Here is a 20,642-nt window from a genome sequence, read left to right on the forward strand (position 1 = left end):
GCAACTATGAACTGTGGGGATAACATTTACCACTTTGCACTTTGTTTAGGATTTAAAGACAAGAGTACAATTAATAATTATTAAGAGAGAGGGGGAGAGAGAGAGAGTTGGTTCCATCCTCCTATACCTCCCAAATTACAGAAGAAAACTTGGGTATCGGATGGAATGAGATGAAATAGAGCCCAATTCCATCCTTTTAGGAATTCAAACAATGACAACTAATAAGATTCCACTACATTCTCCTCCATTCCAATTCCCTTGAAACAATATAGCCTAAGAGGAAAAAAGAGTGCAAGAGAACTAAAAGATAGTGACAAGAAGAAACATCTACCAACTGGTTCCACCATAAACTCTGTTGCTAAAACCTAAAATATATTAATTGTGCATGATAAAAGGAGAGAAAGCCAATAAATGAGAGAAAAGTTATAACACACATGTTAAGCAGCTCAACTAAGAGTCTAACCAGTGCATGAAAAATACAAACTTTCATACATGATAATATTTCTCATGCAACATATTCAAAATGTTTACAAGGGAAATAGTATTTAAACTAAAAGGGAAAGATCGTCTCGGTGGATAGCAATTATAGTATACAACTGTCCCAGAGTGCTCATCATTTCCCCCTGAAATTTGAAAGAGAAATATTTCACTTAATTTTTTAAAAAGCAAGAAAATCACAAAAAAGATAAAAGTATTATTTTGATTTCACTTAAATGTTAATCATGAGAAAGATGAAAGTACAACATAATTTCACTTACGTGTTCATCATTAAAGTTATGTTGTCTCCCTTAAGAAGGATCCTCCCTAATAAAAAAAATCCTTCAGAAAATGAACAAGTGGCAAAGACAAATTGAACAAAATTTGAGAAACGGTAGCATACCTAATGTCTTTCTGCTCTTCTTTTTTACGTTAACTTCTTCAGCATCATCAAGAACCAAATTCATGTATTCATCAAAACCCTGTTTTAAAAACAACAAAATCATATAATCCTTAAATAACTGCCCAGATGATTAATATTTTTAACAACGGTATGCCTCTACAAGAACTACCACCATCTTTCTCCCCCCAAAAGAACCAAAAAGTTCACAAAATATCCCGAAGACAACAAATATGAGATCATATCACACAATGCATGAGGAAAATCTACACAATTTGGACAACATGGGAATAAATAATATTTGGGGAATTTTAAGGGTACACTGGAAAAATAGCAGGGGATTTTTCATCCTCAATTTTTCAATTCTTTTCAAGATTCTCTAGACAATGCAAACCAATAACCATTTCCTCTCGTCCCATGATTGGCACAGAAAAAGTATATCTATATCAACCTAACACATGAAATGACTAAATGTGCATGCTCTTCAGCCAGTCATACTGCCAAGTGGCATGTGTATCCATATCCATACAGGTGGGGCAACAAATAGGGGGAACAAACTTATCAAAAAGACTTAAAACAGGGTAGGAGGTTTCAAGCCTGTTGGAAATACATCTGCTGCCAGCAATGGCCAGTATTCTGATATGAAAGAAAGGGGGAAAGGAAAGAAAGAAAGGAAAATGTGTGGCCAGAGGGTCAGAGGTCTCAAGTTCATGGTGTGCCCTAAACAAGGCTTAAAGTCTTTGATTTTCGGTGCTCTAGGAATACGAAAAATAACAAGACTATATCACAATGTTTTAAGAGAGATTCTCTGAGCTACTAGTACCATTTTGAATGTTGCCCATGCTACAAGAAACACATCTAAGGGCATGTCGTACAGCATGTGCCACATGGGAATAATATGAGACTCCCACACAACAGGGTTTTGTTGCATAGAGCCTTGTTGCACTGTACAATGCTATGGTTAACTTTGCCAAAAACCTGACTACTTAATTCTTCGCACCAGAGAAGATAGTTAAAGACAATTCAGGACATCAAAATCCCATTATTTAAGTAGTGTTATGAGAAAGAGGCTCAGTATTTTGTAAACAATTCATTGGAATCTCAGGTCAACTTTTTCAAGTCCTTGTAGAGCCATAAAATGAATTTCAGACGGCCTCACCCTCATCAATTCACCAACTAGCTAAAATCAACCATAAATAACATTATTATCACTGCAAGCAAAACAAATAAGTGCCCTAAGAATTATCTACACCAATAAGCAATATTATTGCGTGTGCCTCATGAGTAGTTTTTATAAGCACAACAACTCAACCAATTAAGATAATAATAAAATAACTCTAGCACAGACAAGAACTGCAAACGGAACAATAGAACACGGCCATTTATAACTAAATTCCCTCACAATCCAGTATAGCGATAATCACAGAACAATTCTAAACAATATTACAACGTCTTCCCCCTCGGTGAAGACTTTCCATCTCCTCGAAAAACATTTTAAAAGAGAATTTTGACGAGCACCCAGGTAACAAACAAGCATTAAAAACGACACTCACAATGATTCGGCCTTCAATCCTCAAATCCTTTTGCTCGAAGAGCCAAATCTGAATGCGTGCTTTCTGCGCAAGTTACAATTAGAGTAAGAAAAGCAAGTTAGATATAGAAGAAATAATTTAGGGAAAGGCAAGAGGGGATTATGAACCAAATGAGAGTGGGTAGGACTTACGCTTTGAAGAAACCTGAAAATCAAGTTCTGACGAAACCAGAAAAGGAATGAAGTTAGGTTTAAAGCAAAACAAAATCGAAAGGGAAAGAGTGTATGAGAAACGTACAATGGGCTGTGTCATAACCCTCTGAACTTTGGTGCTCGCCATGGCTGCTACGAACGATTGCACGGAGAGGGTGGTAGTTTGTGTAAACGCGAGAGCTAAACCCTAAAGAGTGAGCAATAGAAATGTGCAATTCCCTCACCGAGGGTTTTAAACAGGGAACAAAATAATGGGAAACCCCTATTATGTTTCAAAATTTGGAGCGTATGCATTTATATTTAATTTTATTTTGTTTTTCCTTTTGATGAAGCTGATGCATCAATATAACTCGATCATAATTTTTTATGCAGTCTATTTTAATTACATGACAGATTATATATTTTAGTTAGTATTACATATAAAAAATTATGCCAATAAAAGAATATTTTTAATCGTTTAAATTTTTTTGACATAAAAAAATCGTATAATTTTTTCTCTAAAATAGCTCATTGTAAAATTGAAATCTTGGCACAACAATAAATATGATGTGTCTCAATTTAAATCATTTGTTTTTATAATCCCTTCCTCAATTTTAAATTTTTTAATTTAAATTATTACTATTTAATAATCAGATTTTCTTTATTAAAAGAAAATATATTTATTGTTTTATTTTACTTTTTTATTTTTATTTGAATTTTAGAATAATCATTTGATATTTGAAAATTAGTAGTTTAATTAAAAAAATTATGTATTATATCAATAAAAATATGTTTCTTAGTTTAAATAATTTTCTTTTTAATAAATTAAATTGTTTATTTTTATTACTGTTATAATTTGTGTAATATATGAGAAATTTATTGATTTTTTTATTTATATTTTTACAATTTTAATAAATAAGTCATTCAAGTTGATGGATAAATTTATATATATATATATATATATATATATATATATATTATTTAAAAGAAAGTCTTACCATATCGCATGATATTACCTTAATCATTCAATTTTTCTGCACAATTTTTTTTAACAATCATAATTCAACAATTGATAAATAACAAGTCAATTAAGTATGTCCGTAACCATTAATTCATGGGATACGTATAAGCCACACATCAATCCTGGTGATATATACAAAGTGATCAATAAAATGAGTCAAATGACATGCAGGAGCTTAGGGTTAAAAAAAAAAAAACAATAGGATTGGTTCCATGATAAAATAAAGTTTTCTAGGCCATAAGATTTTTTTTGTTCATGTGTATAAACTTTGAATTGAATTCTAGACCATATTTTTAGGAGATTCAAATTCCTTCGTCTCAATTCAAAGAATATTAACGAAACGAACAAAAAATCTAATCCACTTTAATATTTTAATCAACAAAGATTAATATAGAAAATGAAGGAGCAAAACTATATATAATATAGATCGACACAGATGCACACTCTCCTAGCAATGGACTTGACATTTTGAAGTGACAGGTGATGGGTGCATGCAATATGATTATCATTATGTAACTTTGGTGAACCTACCTTGTGCCGTTCTCCCAAGTATTAAAATGCAAAACACCATTGTTTTCCTCAGTTAATCATTGTCAAGCAATGTATTTTAGTTTATTTTGGAAGTGTCACAACCTAACAGGCATTTCAATTCAAAACTCCTTTTATGATGTGGACACGTGGATGACTGATAATTTACATTTTATAATAATATATGACATTCTACGATAGATTTAATTTCTCTATTTTGTATCCTTTTGTGGGAGTATCCACCCAAATTAAAAAAATCTTGAAGTAAACGTTGCTAATTAACTAGCTCTGAGAAACTTAATTATATTAGTCAACATGCTTAATTAATTAGTAATAGAATAAATCAATGCGAGAGCTAAAGAGTGAGATGAAAGGAAGATGTTCTCATTTGGTTGGTAGGTCAAAGTCCCGAATGTTAAAGTCTGCATTGACAAAAAATCACATAACATATGTAACTTCGATCACCATAAGAATATAAGAAATCTATCTTTCCGCGAAAATACCTTATTACTGTCGGTCTATATATATGTTGCCATGTTTATGTACTAAACCAAATGTTTTGACTTTTCTATATATTTTGTGCTGAATATTTCTTATGAAAGATATGTTCCGTATGAAAAAATGAAAGATCAATTCAACTGTAGATTAAAAGAATAAAATTATAAAAGTATAATGTAATTAACTTCAAAATTTATGATATTTCATCCTATCTTTATAAAAAATAAACAAGTGATTCATCGAAATCAATTAAATTGGTGACTTATACATCTTAAATTATTGAATATATTTACTTATGAATAAGATGTCTTTTAAAGAATTTTATAGATAACTTATACTTTATAACTCTTATAAAAAATTATTAACTTATTTTGATATAATTATCCTATTAAAATAAATTATTTTAATTTTACATAAGAAATTAATAATTAAATAAATATTTAATTAAAGTACATATTTGAATGCACCTTAAATTATACAAGCTAAGTGGCATAAACTATCTCATATTAATTAAGCGTTATTTTTGGGATAATAGTTTAAAAGAAAAAAAATTGAACAATGTTAGTTTACATAATGAATTTTCATGAATTTGACCATGTATTCAGATCACAAAAGTGAGATATGGGAAACAAAGATGAAAAATATATTCAGCTGAAAAACTTGCTTAACTTGTCAGGGATATAAATCTACACATGTTTTTTCGTTATTGAATGGAAAATTAATCAATTTAAACATAATATAACATTTTTATTTTTATACTATTATGTCTCGTGCAATTTTTAAAATTTTAAATTTTATTTTCTTGTATAACACCTTTTATTCTTTATTTAATTTTATTTTATTTAGTTTGTTAATATGTTTAACAAAACTGTATAATATGTAAAGAGAGGTATGCTATTTTAAATTATGTAGTATAATTCATTTATTTTCATCTCTTTTTATTTTCTCTATGCAAAATTCCTTAAGATTCACTTTCATGATAGGTGTACCGAAGAATAATTGAAAAAATAATAATTTTATTTAATTTATACTTTATTGGTGATATATTTACATTTTTATATTGATAATACTTGAATAATAATATTTTTACAAGGTTAGAGATTACAATACATTTTAAAAAAAATTACACACAATTATGAGATTCAAGTACAAAACTTTTTATTAAGTAGATTAATTACATACACGTTAATACAATGGGATCTTACATTACTGCATTAAATTTTTTAATAATAATTTAAGTATTAATACCCAAAAAAGTAAAATATTCTATTATATAATTAATTAAAGAAAAACATGCATATATTTTTTAGCATTACAAATTATATATATATATATATATATATATATATATATATGAATTAATATTCTCGTGATAAAGCAGTCTAAATATACAAATTCATTTATTACCGCATTTTCATATTTAATTTATTTTTTTAGAATGAATGGGAGGGAAGGAGAGATAATTAAAATTTTATTTAACTCAATTTTAGCTTCATCTAAAACTAAAGAATTTGAAAAAGAGAAAAAAAATTAGATCAATTAAACAAAATGATTCTTAATTCAATAACTTTATTGACCACTTCAAATATACAATATTATTTTTTTTCTCTAGTCAAACAAATGAAGTATATTTTTTTTTTACTGAAATTCTTTCTCTTTCTCCCACCTGTCTTTCTCTTCATTTCATTAAAATTAGTCTCTTTCTCTTTTTTTTAATCAAATAATACATTGATGATTAGTATTTTTTTTTTTAAATTACACACACATATATAAAGAGGTTTTCTATTTTATATGTTCCATATATATATATATATATATATATATATATATATATATATATATATATATAATTGAATAAATTTAATTAACTAAACAAAAAACAGTAGTCTTCAACGCCCACACTCTATATATAGAGAGGAGGGATCGACAACAATCCATTATTGCCATAATTGAGATTACTAATAGTTATTATAAGATGGCTAAGTGCTTCTCGTGCCTTCTCTCTTGGTTTATGTTCTTTTTGCTTGTGCTGCTACAGGTACAAACGGGGAGTGGGTCAAATGCAACATCGATGGGTGTGATAAAGCTGAGAGTAGGGGTACCCAAGACAGATGGTTTCCCCGAATTTGTGAACGTAGTTTGGGACTCTCATGAAAAAAAGTACAACGTATCTGGATTTTGCATGGATGTTTTCAATGCCGTTGTAAACCTCTTACCTTTCAAGGTTTCTCTTGATGTTGAACCATATGCTATTGAATCAAGTGAGAGTGCTGGAACATACGATTCACTTGTCCAACAAATCCCAACAAAGGTTAGTAACTTGTCTTATATACACAAGTACATAGATTTCAATCATCTATTTACATGCCTTTTATTTAGTTATTTAAAATAAAGTCAGAAATTTGACCCTACTTTTTCGTTGCTAAAATTAATACGATGGAACAGTACGATGTTGTGGTAGGGGATGTAACAATCGTGGCAAACCGTTCAAAATACGTAGATTTCACACTACCATATACCGAATCTGGGGTTACAATGCTAGTCTCAGTTCAACATGGGAGGCACCAAACCATGTGGATTTTTGTTAGACCATTCAGCTGGGATCTTTGGTTGAGCATAATCTTGATCTCTACGTTCATAGGGGTTGTCATACTCATCATGGAAAGAAATGTAAATGCCCTGCCTGATCAAGAGGGTTCGCCAAATCGAAGAACGCTCAGTGCTGTAACCATCTTATGGTTTCCAATTTCACAAGCTATCCTTCCAGAAAGTAATACTATATAACATTAATTAATGTTTTAATATTTTTAACCACTATAACTTATGTAGGGTTCTTTAGGAAGCTGCTTACAAAATTAATAAATAAATAAATAAAATTTATCAAAAATCACGTTCAGATACATTAAAAATTATAAAAACAATGTATTTTGACATTTTTAAATAAAATACATGTATTCATGTTTATTGCTTTTAATATATGAATTTTCAGGACAAGTAGTCGCCAAGAACTGCTCGAGATTTGTGTTGATGGTTTGGCTTCTATTGGCGTTCGTCCTCATGCAAAGTTACACCGCAAACTTGACATCTATATTGACATTGGATCAGCTACGACCCAGTTTTCTCAACGTGAATGATCTAATAAAAGGGGGTTATTATGTTGGATATCAAACCGGGTCTTTCGTTTATGATCTATTGGTACAGCAATTGAAGTTTAACCCATCCAAGCTGAGGGCATATAGCAACATTTCTGACTATCATCATGCTTTAAAAATTGGAAGCCAAGGTGGAGGTGTTGCTGCTATATTCGATGAAGTGCCCTGCCTTAAAGTCTACCTTCGAAAATTCGGATCCGATTACATCATGACTGGCCCCACCTATAGAACTGATGGCTTTGGTTTTGTAAGTGCATCCTCTCTAGCTAGGTATTATAATAAATTTCTTCCTCGGTAAGACTAGGAGAATATGTGGTGTGTCCAGAGTGATATAAGAAAAGAAAAATGATAAATGTAATGTAACATAAAAGAAAAATGAATGAGTGATGATAATATTAAAATGTTTATAAATTAGATTTGGTCAGTCTAAGATATTTTTTGGTTTACAAAATATTAATAGTATTTTTATAATGTTGTTCAATCATAATTAAAATTTGTTTTAGCTAAAAAAAATTATTAGTTATATGTATTGTATATTTTAATTGATTTATAATATAAAAAAATTTACACTAAAAGTGAATCAAAATATTTTTATTGGATGTTCTAATTTTTTTAAAACTAAAATATACTACTTTTAGTTTAATCCGTGTTGTGTTAGCTGTTTTGTTTCTGAAGTATACTAATAAAATATAGAATTTGTAAGTTGTGTGTTTAATCATAATTATTCTAATTGCAAAATTTGACTGTGTAGCTTGTTTTAGACGTTAAGTAATTTAAGTAAGTTAATATTGATTTAATCGAATATATATTGTATACATGTATAGTGACTGCATCTATCTATATTATTATAATTAATTATGTATCTGTATTTTCAGGCATTCCCTTTGAACTCGAATCTCACGGCTCACTTTTCAAGAGCCATCTTGAATGTGACTGAAAGTGATTTAATGAATAAGATTGAGCAAAAATATTTTGGGACGAATGATATTGGAGGACAAGACGAGTCTACGCAAATGTCTTCCTCAACTCCAAGTCTCACTATTCATAGCTTTGCGGGGCTCTTCGTAATCACAAGCATTGCTACTTTATTGACGTTACTTGTCTCTGAAACTGTGATATGGCAAAGGCCCATTTTAATGGCTAAAGCATACAGTCAGAAGATATTGTTCCCTGGTACTCCACCTTCTACGGAAACACGTGTTCATCCAAGTCACCATTCACAAGAGGGAATAGAAGCCGTTTAACAAAACCTTCTTCATGACTCCTTGCAAAAGGAAACTAAATCATGTGCATGTGTATAATATAGCATAGCAAACAACTTGTTGCATTAGAGTGCTTGTATGTGTGTATTATATGGCACAAATAGTAACAAGCTTTAGGAGGGTTTACGTCCGAACTTAGTTGGTGATTAATGTGCAGGTTGTGCACAATTATGTTGCTTTTTGGGATAAGTTGGGACTATAATTTGATCTTACACAGTTAAACATAACTGTTTATAATATTCTACCTTGTACTAGTCTAGCTTGCTCTGTATAGTATCTTATGCAAAGAAGCCATTATATTGCACCCACCCAATTTTTTCATAGCATTCCTTATAATTTTTTCCCATTCGGTAGTTAAAAAGAAAATATTTTTTTAATCCATGCAAAATTGCAATTGCTAACAAATTTATATATAATTTTTGTATTAAAAATTATAATATTTAATGGTATTAATGTATTAAATTTATAAAAAAAAATTAGAAAGAAATTGGCACTGTTCTCATTCTTATCAAAATATTATAAAAAACTACGAGCCTACACTCAAGTGGCAGTCTTTCTAAAAACCACTTCATTTTACATTTTAAAAATATTCTCAGACCACTTTTCCTTAATTATGAAATGCTACTCTTTTCTTCGTACCAAGCTCAAAGATCCCCCCTTACTCTCCCAATAAGGCTCGACACATGAAAAATATTAAGGTTTTTCTTGATTTTAAAAAATATTTTTTTCATTTTTAATTAAAAAATTGTAAGGTTGAATTCGTTTTATTTTTATTTTTATTTTTAAATACTTATATAAAAAAATAATAATAATAATAATACAAAATTATATTTGTTATAAAAATTTAAAATAAAAAAAAATATTGTGACAATTTTATAGTTATATTTTTTTTAATTCTTTAGGTTTTTAATGGTAGATTAAGGTATAAATTTGTGTTTCGTTTGAAAGGAGAAAAATAATTTAAAGTGAGAAAAACAATAATATATATATTTCGATAAAAATAAGAAAGGGAAAAAAAATTTCTTAAGTGAGAAATCAAGAAATGAGACATAAAAACATTTTTACTTTCAGAGAAAAGAAAATTTTATAAATCAATTATTATAGAAGTGATTGAGAAAATTAATTTAAGTATCCAAACAAGGGAATGGGTTACTATGAACACCTACATGTCCAAATACCAGGACCACTGAGGTCCCCATGCAGTATTTCCATGAACGAAATGGATGAATTTCTTTATTTGGCTTATTATAAAGTAAATTAAGCAAAGCTACCCAAGAAAAAGAAAGCAAATAAGGAACACACTACCTTTTTTTTTTGTCAAATTTTATTAAAAATTTAAAAATTATGTGTGGGAAAAATTAGTTTACGAATAAAAAAAAGTGAAATTTATGTAATTTTTAACAGATTTAATTAATAATAAAAATATGTTAAAAAGTGTATTATTAGTTTTATTCAATTTATAATATTAAAATAAATTCAAATTTTAACGAATTTATCACTAATTCAGAGACGTCAGCAGTCAATGTGACATCAGAGAATTCCAATTGGACGAGTAGATGGTCTAATTTGGAGACAAGGCATAGCCTATGGTTGACTAAGTTCTAGTGGAAATGGTGGTGCAGCCATGCACAAGGAGAACCAACATTTATGCAATAGTCTTCCATGTTCTCCCTCTATTGGGGAGAAAATTTTATCTCACACCCCTTAAGCATACCATTCTCCCTTCCCTCCTTTCTGACTTATCAAATGAGAGAAATAAAATCATTTTCACTCTATTTCTATTTGTTATTTCAATCAAAATATGTAAGTTCAGTATCAATAATCTTCTAAAAGAATATTTATAAAAATATAAAAATTATTTTTTATCAATTAAAATTAACTTATGTATATTAATTTTTAAACAAACTAAATAAAATTTTTATAGAAAAACACTTTTAATTTATAAAAAAAACTTCAGGGATTATTTGATTTTAAAAATATTTTTTTAAATTACAAATTTACTGCTATTTCCATTCTACTCCATATTTTTATAAAATTTATACAGAAAATACTAAAAATAAATTTTTTCTTATAATTTTATAAATTAAAAAAATAAAAAATTCATGAAATCAAATAACCTCTTAATTTATATTTTCTTTTTTTTATATAAATATTTATTTAAAAATTATCTAATCAAAAGTAATCATTAACTACTATGGATAACAAAGCTCACCTTTTGAGTATTTAATAAAATTATTATTATTTTAAAAATTCCTTACAAGTTGATCTACGTTTTCAGCAATGAATTACTTGTATTTTACATGTATAAATAGTATAAAAAAAAAGTGGTGTTGTGATTTAACTACATGTATTGCACTGTTGTCCCTTAAAGCGAATGAATCTCCCTCTTGAAAAATTTAAGTCCGTAGTAAGATATACAAGGGATGCTCTGTCCAAAGAAACAAATATTAATTTTTAATAGGACAATTACATTGAACTATCTTGGTATTGGTAGTAACTATGCTTAAACCGTGCTTAATCTATATATTGCAAACTTCTGTTATTTTATATATTTTTCTTACACATTGGTATTCATTATTTTTATATATTAATCATACATATGATATAAGAAACAAAGGAATTAGGTGTGAATTCTAAATGAAAGATTATTTAGATGTATTTACTGTTAAGAACAGGAAAGATTAGTATAACTATCCTCCCTTTTCAATGTAGTACACAAACATTTGAAGTCATCTAATACACGAAACTTCATTTGACATACGATCAGTTCTTCCAAGATATTGACCACCCCTCACCCTCCTCTTCCAACCCCTATCTATACTCACAAACTTGTTCTCATATCACCGCTTAGTACAAGATATAACATAAGCCTTTTTAATTGAGTATACCCACGAGACAGAGACCACACTTCGTTTGTTTTGGCTATCAAAATACGCAAGGTATATTCCGTTGAGTCATCGACTTCTTGGATCTAACTAAATCAGAGCAGATTCTTGTAGTTAGTATTTAGCAATTTCTCGTAAATACACGATAAGACAGAAATCAGTAACTGTTCTCCTTTTTTTTCTTTCTTTAATTCTAGCTAGAGACGTTTTAAACTTGAGGTCTGCTTTTATATTATCCTAACAAGCGGTAAGTCTCATACGGCTCTCATTATCAAATCATTTAAGCCTGAGTTTATTTCCCTCTCTTCTTATTCATATGTTCATATTTAGCATTAAACTTATGCACAAAGATGACATATCAGCCCTGTTCGTATTCATCTTCCTTTACGGACGATATCACATTTGATGATGAACAGTGAGCACAGTCAGGGACCAAATGAAAAGGTTGTCATAACCCTACCATGTAAATTCTCTCCAACTACCTATTTTTCAGACAACTCCGCAATTGCGGGCAATATTGACCGCTCCAAAGATGATTAAAACAGGAATTTCTTAACAAAAAAGAGAAGAGAAGACTTTTCCACAATAATTTTTCCTTATATATATATAATGAAACGCCAATGCCCAAGATTGTGTATAATACACATGCCTTCCATGACTACGAGCTATGGAAACCATCAAAGAATTGCTTTCCACTAATCACAAACTAGACTTTTGCAATAAAACAACAAAAGAAGAAATTTTATTTTTTACAACATCAAACTCTCCATATAATGGAAAGCCAGAACCTAAGATTGCATATTATACACAACCCTTTCATGAATCCCAGCTATGGAACAGCCAACCACCTAGGAATCACTTGCCACTAATCACAAGAGACTGGAAGGGCTCCCTCTTTATTTCCACGAACGTGGAGAAATCTTTGCTCAATGGCTGTTTCCAGGGTTCACCATCCATTTGCATATAGGAATTTTTCCAGGCTCCACCTCTGACTTCCAATCGAATAGCTGATGCCTGAAAGATATAAATATAATTCAACAGTGAAGAGAGAGAGAGAGACAAGTAAGACAGACTAGTCATTGAGAAAGAAATTTCAAAGTGCCAAATGATGGCAAAATAAACAAACACGGGAGAGTATTCACATTCACAGGTGAACTATGACCAGATATGTCAACAAGTGCCATATAAAAGAGAAGAGAATGCAACCTCCATATCGACAGACGAGAGAAAAGGTTTTCACGCTGTCCAATTTAATATGAAAGTAAACTCAACTGTGAGGTTGTAAATTTGGAGTCCAGTAACAATAACTGCAAGCCGTTTATAGTTTAGGAATTTCAACAGTATTGCAAATAAAGTGGCTAAGTTTTCTTCTGTGTAATAGCAGTGGCTTTAAACCACCTTTTGCTAGAAAACACATTTGTTTAGGGGGTCAAGATATACTAAGAAGTTCCTAGCCCAAGGTGCTCAAATCATACTACTGCTATACTTATGTGCAGGGTTTATTTCTAGATCTTGCTATATTCTATTAGTCACCTACAACAAAGTGAAGATATCAACACATAAACCATCTACAATGAGAATTTTCAAATCCAACAAGCCAAGAACAACCAGAAAATACACACTTTTAACTATTTAGAATGTATCCACCTCTCTCATACACGAGCAATAAGGAATCTTAAGTTCAAAATTTTGCATTTGAGAAGTAAAAAATTCACCCAAAAACATAAAGTGGTACCTGAGCTATGTGCTTTGCAGAGATCAGTTCAACCATGACAAACGACGCATGCCATCCTTGCTTTAAACCAAATATCTCCAACAGCCCATCGGCAACATCAGCTTCAACAAAGCCTCTCTGGAAGTACATGTAAAAGCCTATTCAGTCAAACAGTTAAAGTTGAATAACACTAACAATTTCATCAAGTTAGTTTATATTCAGTATTATTACACATCTAGTACTAGATTTTAAAAACAAAAGAACAAGAGACTGAATGCTTTCATATCATCAAATAAGGTATTATTTTAGGCAACATGAATATAGTACCTTTTCCAAGTATTTTGGTTTCAGTTTACCCCATGGGTTTCTTCCACTTCCATAGCTATGAAGATTCAAAGCAACAATTGCCCTTACACTGAAAGGAAATAACATAACCTTATCATGCAACATGGAACAAACCAAAAACTTCACCAAAGATACTACTAATCTATTACTACATTCACAACTTACTAGGTAAATTTAAAGCATTCAGAATTTCCAAGAACTTATCCAAGGAGTTAAAAACTATTAAATAAGGAAGAGATGCACAATTACTTGCCAGCAACTACAATATGGTAAAAGGTAAGAATGCCTGTTTAGAAAACATTAATTTATTTACCACATGAGATAGAAATTTACCTTGTTGGAATTGTGACCGGCTCCCACTCTGAGCAATTGACCCTTTTGATATGCATCCGCAAAATGTTTCTAAGCCCCCTAATGCCAGAAAGGATTTTTAAGAGTATAGTAATAAGGAATACTATGAGCCATATAAATAAGGATTTTTAACAGAACTTATCCATATGACAATTTTTTTATCAGGCAAAAATGCACATAAAAGAAATGCAAATAGAAAACATACTTCAGAGGACCCATATAAATACAAAGGATGAAGAAAAAGAGGGTAGGGGGGAGATAGAAAGAGACTTGGAATGTTTCCGTTGAGAAAACCAAATCCAAATTTCAGATTAAGTGGCACATATACACCAACTGCTTTTTAACAAGTTATAGCCCGGTAACTATGTCCCTCTCAAGTCCTCTTCCAAAAAGAAAATGAATCACTGCACAGAAGGTAAATTTAATCTTCCCTAGTGCCTATATACATCATCATTCTGGATTTAACCATATAATTTTCACCATTAAATTTCTGCAAAACTACCTTAGACACTGCCTGCTAAATGTTAAAAAGTATCACTTCAGCCAGAGTTTCAACATAAATGAAATGATATTATAATCCAAGTTCATCTCTCATATGATAACTTGTATCAACATCCAGCCATGTTGAAATAAGCTGCAGATCACCATAATTTCTACTTTTGTCACAAACTCAGACAAAAGGTTTGTGCTAGAAAAAGAATATCTATGTCAAATTGACCATATTGGAAAGACTGGAATGACTCAACTCAACTAAACTCAAAATCATGCGTTTATTACAAGCATAAGCTACAAAGTCGAGCATAAATTTCTCCATTTTGTTTCAGCAGTCATGCCACTTGTTGCAGTTGAAGTGATTAATTGCATACATATTTTGGGCAGGAAAAACTATATTTACTAGTCAAAGGTGAATCATGACATTACTTAGGGAAATGAAAGCAATCATTCCTTTGTTGTTCCAGGCTAACTAGTGAAAATGTTCAACTTACTCAAAGGTCAAAGCATTTCAAGTTTAACAGTTGAGGAATAGATTCTCTCGTGTACCAATTTCACATGATAAGATCATATTTAAGTATTGTATCTATCTCCATTGATAGATATCAAATAAAAGGGGCCCTATCAAAATTATTAGATATAGATGCAAAATTTGCAAGAGATGATCTAAAACTCTGTGTCAGACCTTCTGTCAACTTGTATTGTTAATTCTTTTACAGTAAGAAAAGAAGACAATTCTTGTTCCATTAGTGAAATAACCCTTTTCTAACTAAGAGCAATATCTGTGTCACATGAGGTTAAAAACGAAGCAAAAATTATCACAACATTTTGCTTTTTCTGATTTATCACAAGAATAAAGCTGTTTTAGTTGGCATATATCTTACCTTAGACCTGGATCACTTGTGCAAGGTGTGAAAAACCAGCCTTGTGTGCAACTGTATCCAGAGTATATAATCTACGGCCAAAAAGAAAAGGATTGATCACAGTCCATTCTTGAGTAAATCCATTATATCATTTTTAGGATAGACATGGTAGCAATTAGACTGTTAACACCTAGCTAAAATGTTAATGAAAAATATGGTGCGCGGCTTAAAGAAAAAAAGGGGGGAAAATACAGATTCCCAGCTAAAAAAGGTAACATCAAATAAGTAAATTGAAACAAGCAAGAAGGTAACTTAATTTATATAACACATTCAACAGCTCCATAGATTTGATACCTTATTTGCAATTGGACCATTTGCAAGGTATGGTTTGTCATTCCGTAGATGATGGAAGCCATAAGCTACTTGGGCATCCATTCCTGCAAAACATAACAGGATATTCTAAGAGCGCTACAAAATACAGATTAGAGATTCAGTTGAGCCCATCTGAAACGTTTCCATCCTAAAACAACACCCTGATTCCCTGAACCAAGAAAGCCATAACATTTCAAGTTCCTTTATTATACGTACATGCACACTCAAACAGGTCAAGAAAACATGAAAAAAAATAAAATCTCAGGTATAAAGGAATTCTCAATTCATTTCAGTGAGACAAACGGTCACCAGCTTGCTTAAGCTCACAAGCCATTGTTGCACAAAATAGTTGTTGGCCCAAAAGTCAAACTTCAAGCATAAAAAATACATGCAAGATAAGTCAGGAAGTCCATTATTAAAATACAGGTTAGGATACATGAATATTAAAATTGAATACCATGTTGGGAGCAATTTGGCTTTAAAATTGTAACTTCATTCTCAAATCTTAATGATTAATCTCAACCAACAAGGCAAAGGTACTAAAACCAACAAGATAATACCAACCTCACAAATAGTCATTTTAGGCACCAATATGACACACTATGAATGTACAAATCAAAGTACCTATGCTGAAGTAATTATAGAATACGCCTTCATAACTTGCAACTTTTTCAGGAAGCTCTCCCTCAATTTCAACACCCTACAGAAAGAAGACAGAAGAAACTTTGTACATTACAACCCAAATAAGGGATAGTCATTATAAAAGTATATTATCATTAAAATTTATAGAATAATCAAGCATCACTATTTCAACAAATGCACTTGAAAAATATATTTGATATTCATTATTTTGGTAAGTAGCTGTGATTTCAAGAAAAACATCAAACATCACCAAAGATGTTTACTAACTTAATCCTTTGCTACGTCTACATACATGTGAAGGATATGTACTTGGAAACCAAATCCTCTATGATGAACAAAACATTGCTAATACAAAAGAAGCCTAACTAATTCATATACAATGATAAAACAAGTTAATAAGAAACCAAATTCACAACCTGATCAAGAGTAAACTCTTCTGTATGCTTCAAACAATGTGGTAGGTTCACAGGTGTGCCTTCTGGCATTGAAAGTGAAACTCGCCAACTGCATTGAAAAAATAAATTATACCAAATCTTATATGTATCACACCGCAGAGAGAAATGAATAAAGTATATCTCCATATAAAACTTAAATTCTACATTTTCTTAGAAGTTCATCCATGCTTTCCATGACACTAATAATGGCAAAAGTTGAAAGCTGAACTAATTTAGTTCTGTGAGTTCATATCTACAATCCAAATAAACTTAGTGGAGGAAAAAAATATAAATTATAAGCAAAGCATACAAATGTGCAATACCTATCCAAACGGTGAACTGGTCCAGTAGTAGCCCTATATAAACTTTTCTTAATAGCTGCCTTCCATGCAAACGGAAATGATCCACCCTGAAAAATATCAGAAAGACAGATCAGCATAGTAGTTCCAAGTCAAACATTCAATTAGCCCATAATTTCCAAGCATATGAATGCTTACCCAACGAAAACTCCTAGATAGGTCATTGCCTGTGCCCAGTGGTATGATCCCTACAGGAGGAACTGGCTCTCGACCCTGGATGCGAAGTTCCGTAAGACATCCTAATACCCAGCCAACTGTACCATCACCCCCAGCAACCTGTCCAATCAACCAGTTTCATTCATCCAACGTGACTGCTAATATAGCAATATAAAATGAAATCGAATACTTGAATTCAGCGCATACCATTATCCCCATTACGTCCGACTAGAATTTTAATTAACACAATCTTTTTTAAAATAAAAAAAAATAACAACATATTCATTCACTTGTCAATCATTCTTCATCGATGCATTTCACCTTTATTTAGAAGGGAAAAAATAGAATAAAATAACTAATCCTTAAATTTCCAATTTTCTAAATTAAGCGCACAACGGGAAGAAACCAAACATGGAACCCAAGTTTAGCAGTCATAGATGATGAGGAACAGAGAATCCAGAAATTCTCAACAGCTTATGCAATAACACACTGCACTTTACCACGTTAAATATAACATAGTACACGTTCCAGTTGTCCTATCAACATACCATAACCCTGATTCTTTCACGAGTGTCTTTGGCACAAGAATCACCAAGACTTGATAACAACTCCAGGCAAGCCAATCCATGCCGTACAAATTCATGAGGCTTCACATCTGAAAGGTCAAAAACCTACAGTGTACAACCAAACAAGAATTATACAAGGAAAAACGAAACAAATTTAAAGAAAATAATGCGAGTAAAAATTTAAGCAACGAAACCACATCCAACAACTCATTAATGTAACTTGAATCTCAATACGCGTAAGATCGAAAGGAAAAAGAAAAATTATATGACAGAGGACGGTAATTCTCAAAGCAATAGCAGTGGCTATCACCAGTAGAATACTTCAATACTTCCACTCCCGGATAATTAACCCCTCAGTTTCAGTAGTTTCACCATCTCTCTCACTAGATCCAATTAATTTCACGATTTCCTCTGTTTAGCGACATTCGATTCAGACAAAACGAGCAAGCAACAGAAACCGTAAACCAGTGCGAGCAATTTGAAGAACGAGGAAGAGGAAGAGGAAGAGGAAGAGGAAGAGGAGAAAATGAGAACCTGCTCTTCACTCATGAGTTGCTGAAGCCTCTCCTTGAGAACAGGACCGTGGCGACCGCCGCTGCGGGGATTGATGAAGACGACCATGGGACAAGGCGGAGCGGTAGCATCCTCGTCGTCAGTGCGGCGCAAGTAGCGGGACTCGCCGGCGGCAGGGTCCTGAAGGCGAATGGAATCCCGCATTGCGAAACGAAGATACTGCGGCATGGTGAGCTGCTTCTTCAACTCCTCCTTATCAATTCGAATCCCAGAGAAACCGCAGCCGCGTAGTGACTCCACAATCGACGACCTCACCGCTATCTTGTTCGTGTCGCCGGTCATCGCCGGCGAATCCATCTTCTCTCTCTCTTTCTCTCCGCGACTCGATTCTTTTCGTAACACCGTTGGCTTCGCTGGACAAAAAATTCAAATGAAGGGAAGAATATATTTATTCATTTATTATTATAATGTGTTGTAATTGTGGGTATGAAGGGTTTGGGTCTTACTGTGACTGCAGTCCGCACGCAGGCAAAGACGAAAGTCCAATGAGAAAATGGAGTTTGTAGCGGTGATTTCACTTTCAAAAAGGTTGTGTTGTTATGTATTATGCCGTCATTGAAACGTTTTCTCTCGCATTCGGAAAATGCCCTCTCCTGTGACCGTTATTTACGAAAGAGGTGCTTTTCTTTTCCAACTCACACGCCCCACCCAAACCATTGTCCAGTCCACGTGCCTCGTCATTATTGTTTTCTTTTCACCCCCAACCTGTTTTCTTCTTTTTTATTTTTTGGAAATTAAGAAACATCGAAGCTGCTCAAAATATAAAAAAATAAAAAAACCTGTAAAATATCAATTCCAGCGTTGAATTCATATTTCTTCTAGACATTAGAAAAATTAAACAATGTTTAAACTATTTTAGTACTTTTTTGTGTGAGCAAACTATTTTATTGGTCCAGATAATAAACTTTTTTTATTTTAGGATTAAACTATTTTAAAATATCAATTTAGTCATTTGTAATCAACAATTACGCGTTGAATTGGACAAATGAATAAGAATGTTTTGCTGGTACTTGCCGATTTATTCACCGCCAAAAAGTAAAATTCTTATTCAATAAATAGCATGTCATTATTTGAAAAGCTAAAATATCGTTAAATAAATGAGTTCTGAATTTAAAACTACGAGTTGGAGTATTCCTTTTCTATTAATATGTCCAGTGTGAGACATATAAAACTAAACACTTAAATGCAAACAATAGTTTAACTTTAACTTACATTTATATTTAAATGCTTCATTCATTTTTTATCTACTTATTTGACGTCGGTCCATCGTAAATATGAGTTGTGAAATAATTATTGCAAAAGTGAAAAATAAATAAAAACAAACGTACCATTAAAGAATTTTACTGCTACGTACGATTGTTTGACTTAATACCTGTGGTAAGTGTTGAATCAATTTAATTGTTTAATAAATATCCTTCAATGTATTTATATAGATAGTGTAACACTAGAGCCCATAAATTTGATCTGCATATGTAATTCACGTAAATTTGCATATAAACAGGGGTATATTAGAGAGCAATTAACTTATGGAGAGAAGGATTGAGAAATTTTCAGAAGACATCCGTTAATCACTGGTTATAAAGCATATTGTTTAAAACTTATATATATAATATTTAATGAAAATAATTTTATTAATTAATATTTTGAAACCAAAAAAAAAAATCTCAAAGGAATGAACGGCATTTTGAAACAAGGAAGTAATAATGTAAAAGAAAACAACCTGTAGAAAGGAATAAAATAAATGAATTATTTCTTTTGATAAAAGTAAACTGCTAATAAGAGCATCAAATGTTATTGCTGAGACATGAGGTAAAACTTAAATTAATTAA

At 31.4% G+C, this 20,642-nt stretch overlaps 3 protein-coding genes across 6 annotated transcripts; 1 reads left to right on the forward strand and 2 right to left on the reverse strand.

Moving 5' to 3' along the window:
• Nucleotides 1–363: 363 nt before the first annotated feature.
• Nucleotides 364–2,892, reverse strand: LOC113847391 (small nuclear ribonucleoprotein E-like). 2 transcript variants are annotated; one of them, XM_027476477.1, is made up of 6 exons: nucleotides 2,707–2,886; nucleotides 2,601–2,627; nucleotides 2,431–2,493; nucleotides 881–959; nucleotides 759–804; nucleotides 364–623 (listed from the first exon to the last, which is right to left on the reverse strand). In XM_027476477.1, the coding sequence occupies exons 1-6, from the start codon at nucleotides 2,746–2,748 to the stop codon at nucleotides 614–616; spliced, it is 267 nt and encodes an 88-aa protein (XP_027332278.1). In that variant the 5' UTR covers nucleotides 2,749–2,886; the 3' UTR covers nucleotides 364–613. The 2 variants fall into 2 exon arrangements, with proteins under 2 accessions (XP_027332278.1, XP_027332277.1); XM_027476476.1 differs by having other exon boundaries at nucleotides 434–623; nucleotides 881–962; nucleotides 2,707–2,892.
• Nucleotides 2,893–6,622: 3,730 nt separating this feature from the next.
• On the forward strand, nucleotides 6,623–9,043 carry LOC113848490 (glutamate receptor 2.8-like). Its single transcript, XM_027478031.1, has 4 exons — nucleotides 6,623–6,958; nucleotides 7,093–7,417; nucleotides 7,637–8,046; nucleotides 8,675–9,043. Exons 1-4 carry the CDS (start codon nucleotides 6,623–6,625, stop codon nucleotides 9,041–9,043), a joined length of 1,440 nt encoding a protein of 479 aa, XP_027333832.1.
• Nucleotides 9,044–12,531: 3,488 nt separating this feature from the next.
• On the reverse strand, nucleotides 12,532–19,396 carry LOC113874938 (diacylglycerol kinase 7). Of its 3 annotated transcripts, none has more exons than XR_003506117.1 (13): nucleotides 19,260–19,396; nucleotides 18,775–19,166; nucleotides 18,223–18,345; nucleotides 17,657–17,794; nucleotides 17,483–17,568; nucleotides 17,142–17,229; nucleotides 16,708–16,783; nucleotides 16,066–16,148; nucleotides 15,733–15,803; nucleotides 14,339–14,416; nucleotides 13,988–14,075; nucleotides 13,682–13,818; nucleotides 12,532–12,960 (listed from the first exon to the last, which is right to left on the reverse strand). XR_003506117.1 is itself a non-coding variant. In XM_027513248.1 (13 exons), the coding sequence occupies exons 2-13, from the start codon at nucleotides 19,108–19,110 to the stop codon at nucleotides 12,802–12,804; spliced, it is 1,443 nt and encodes a 480-aa protein (XP_027369049.1). In that variant the 5' UTR covers nucleotides 19,111–19,166; nucleotides 19,260–19,396; the 3' UTR covers nucleotides 12,532–12,801. The 3 variants fall into 3 exon arrangements, 2 of the variants coding, with proteins under 2 accessions (XP_027369049.1, XP_027369050.1); XM_027513248.1 differs by having other exon boundaries at nucleotides 13,682–13,798; XM_027513249.1 differs by having other exon boundaries at nucleotides 13,682–13,798; nucleotides 18,775–19,161; nucleotides 19,260–19,318.
• Nucleotides 19,397–20,642: the final 1,246 nt, after the last annotated feature.

The sequence above is a fragment of the Abrus precatorius genome, unplaced genomic scaffold (genome assembly GCF_003935025.1).
Source record: "Abrus precatorius isolate BTA unplaced genomic scaffold, Abrus_2018 Scaffold8, whole genome shotgun sequence".
NCBI classification, from domain to species: domain Eukaryota; kingdom Viridiplantae; phylum Streptophyta; class Magnoliopsida; order Fabales; family Fabaceae; genus Abrus; species Abrus precatorius.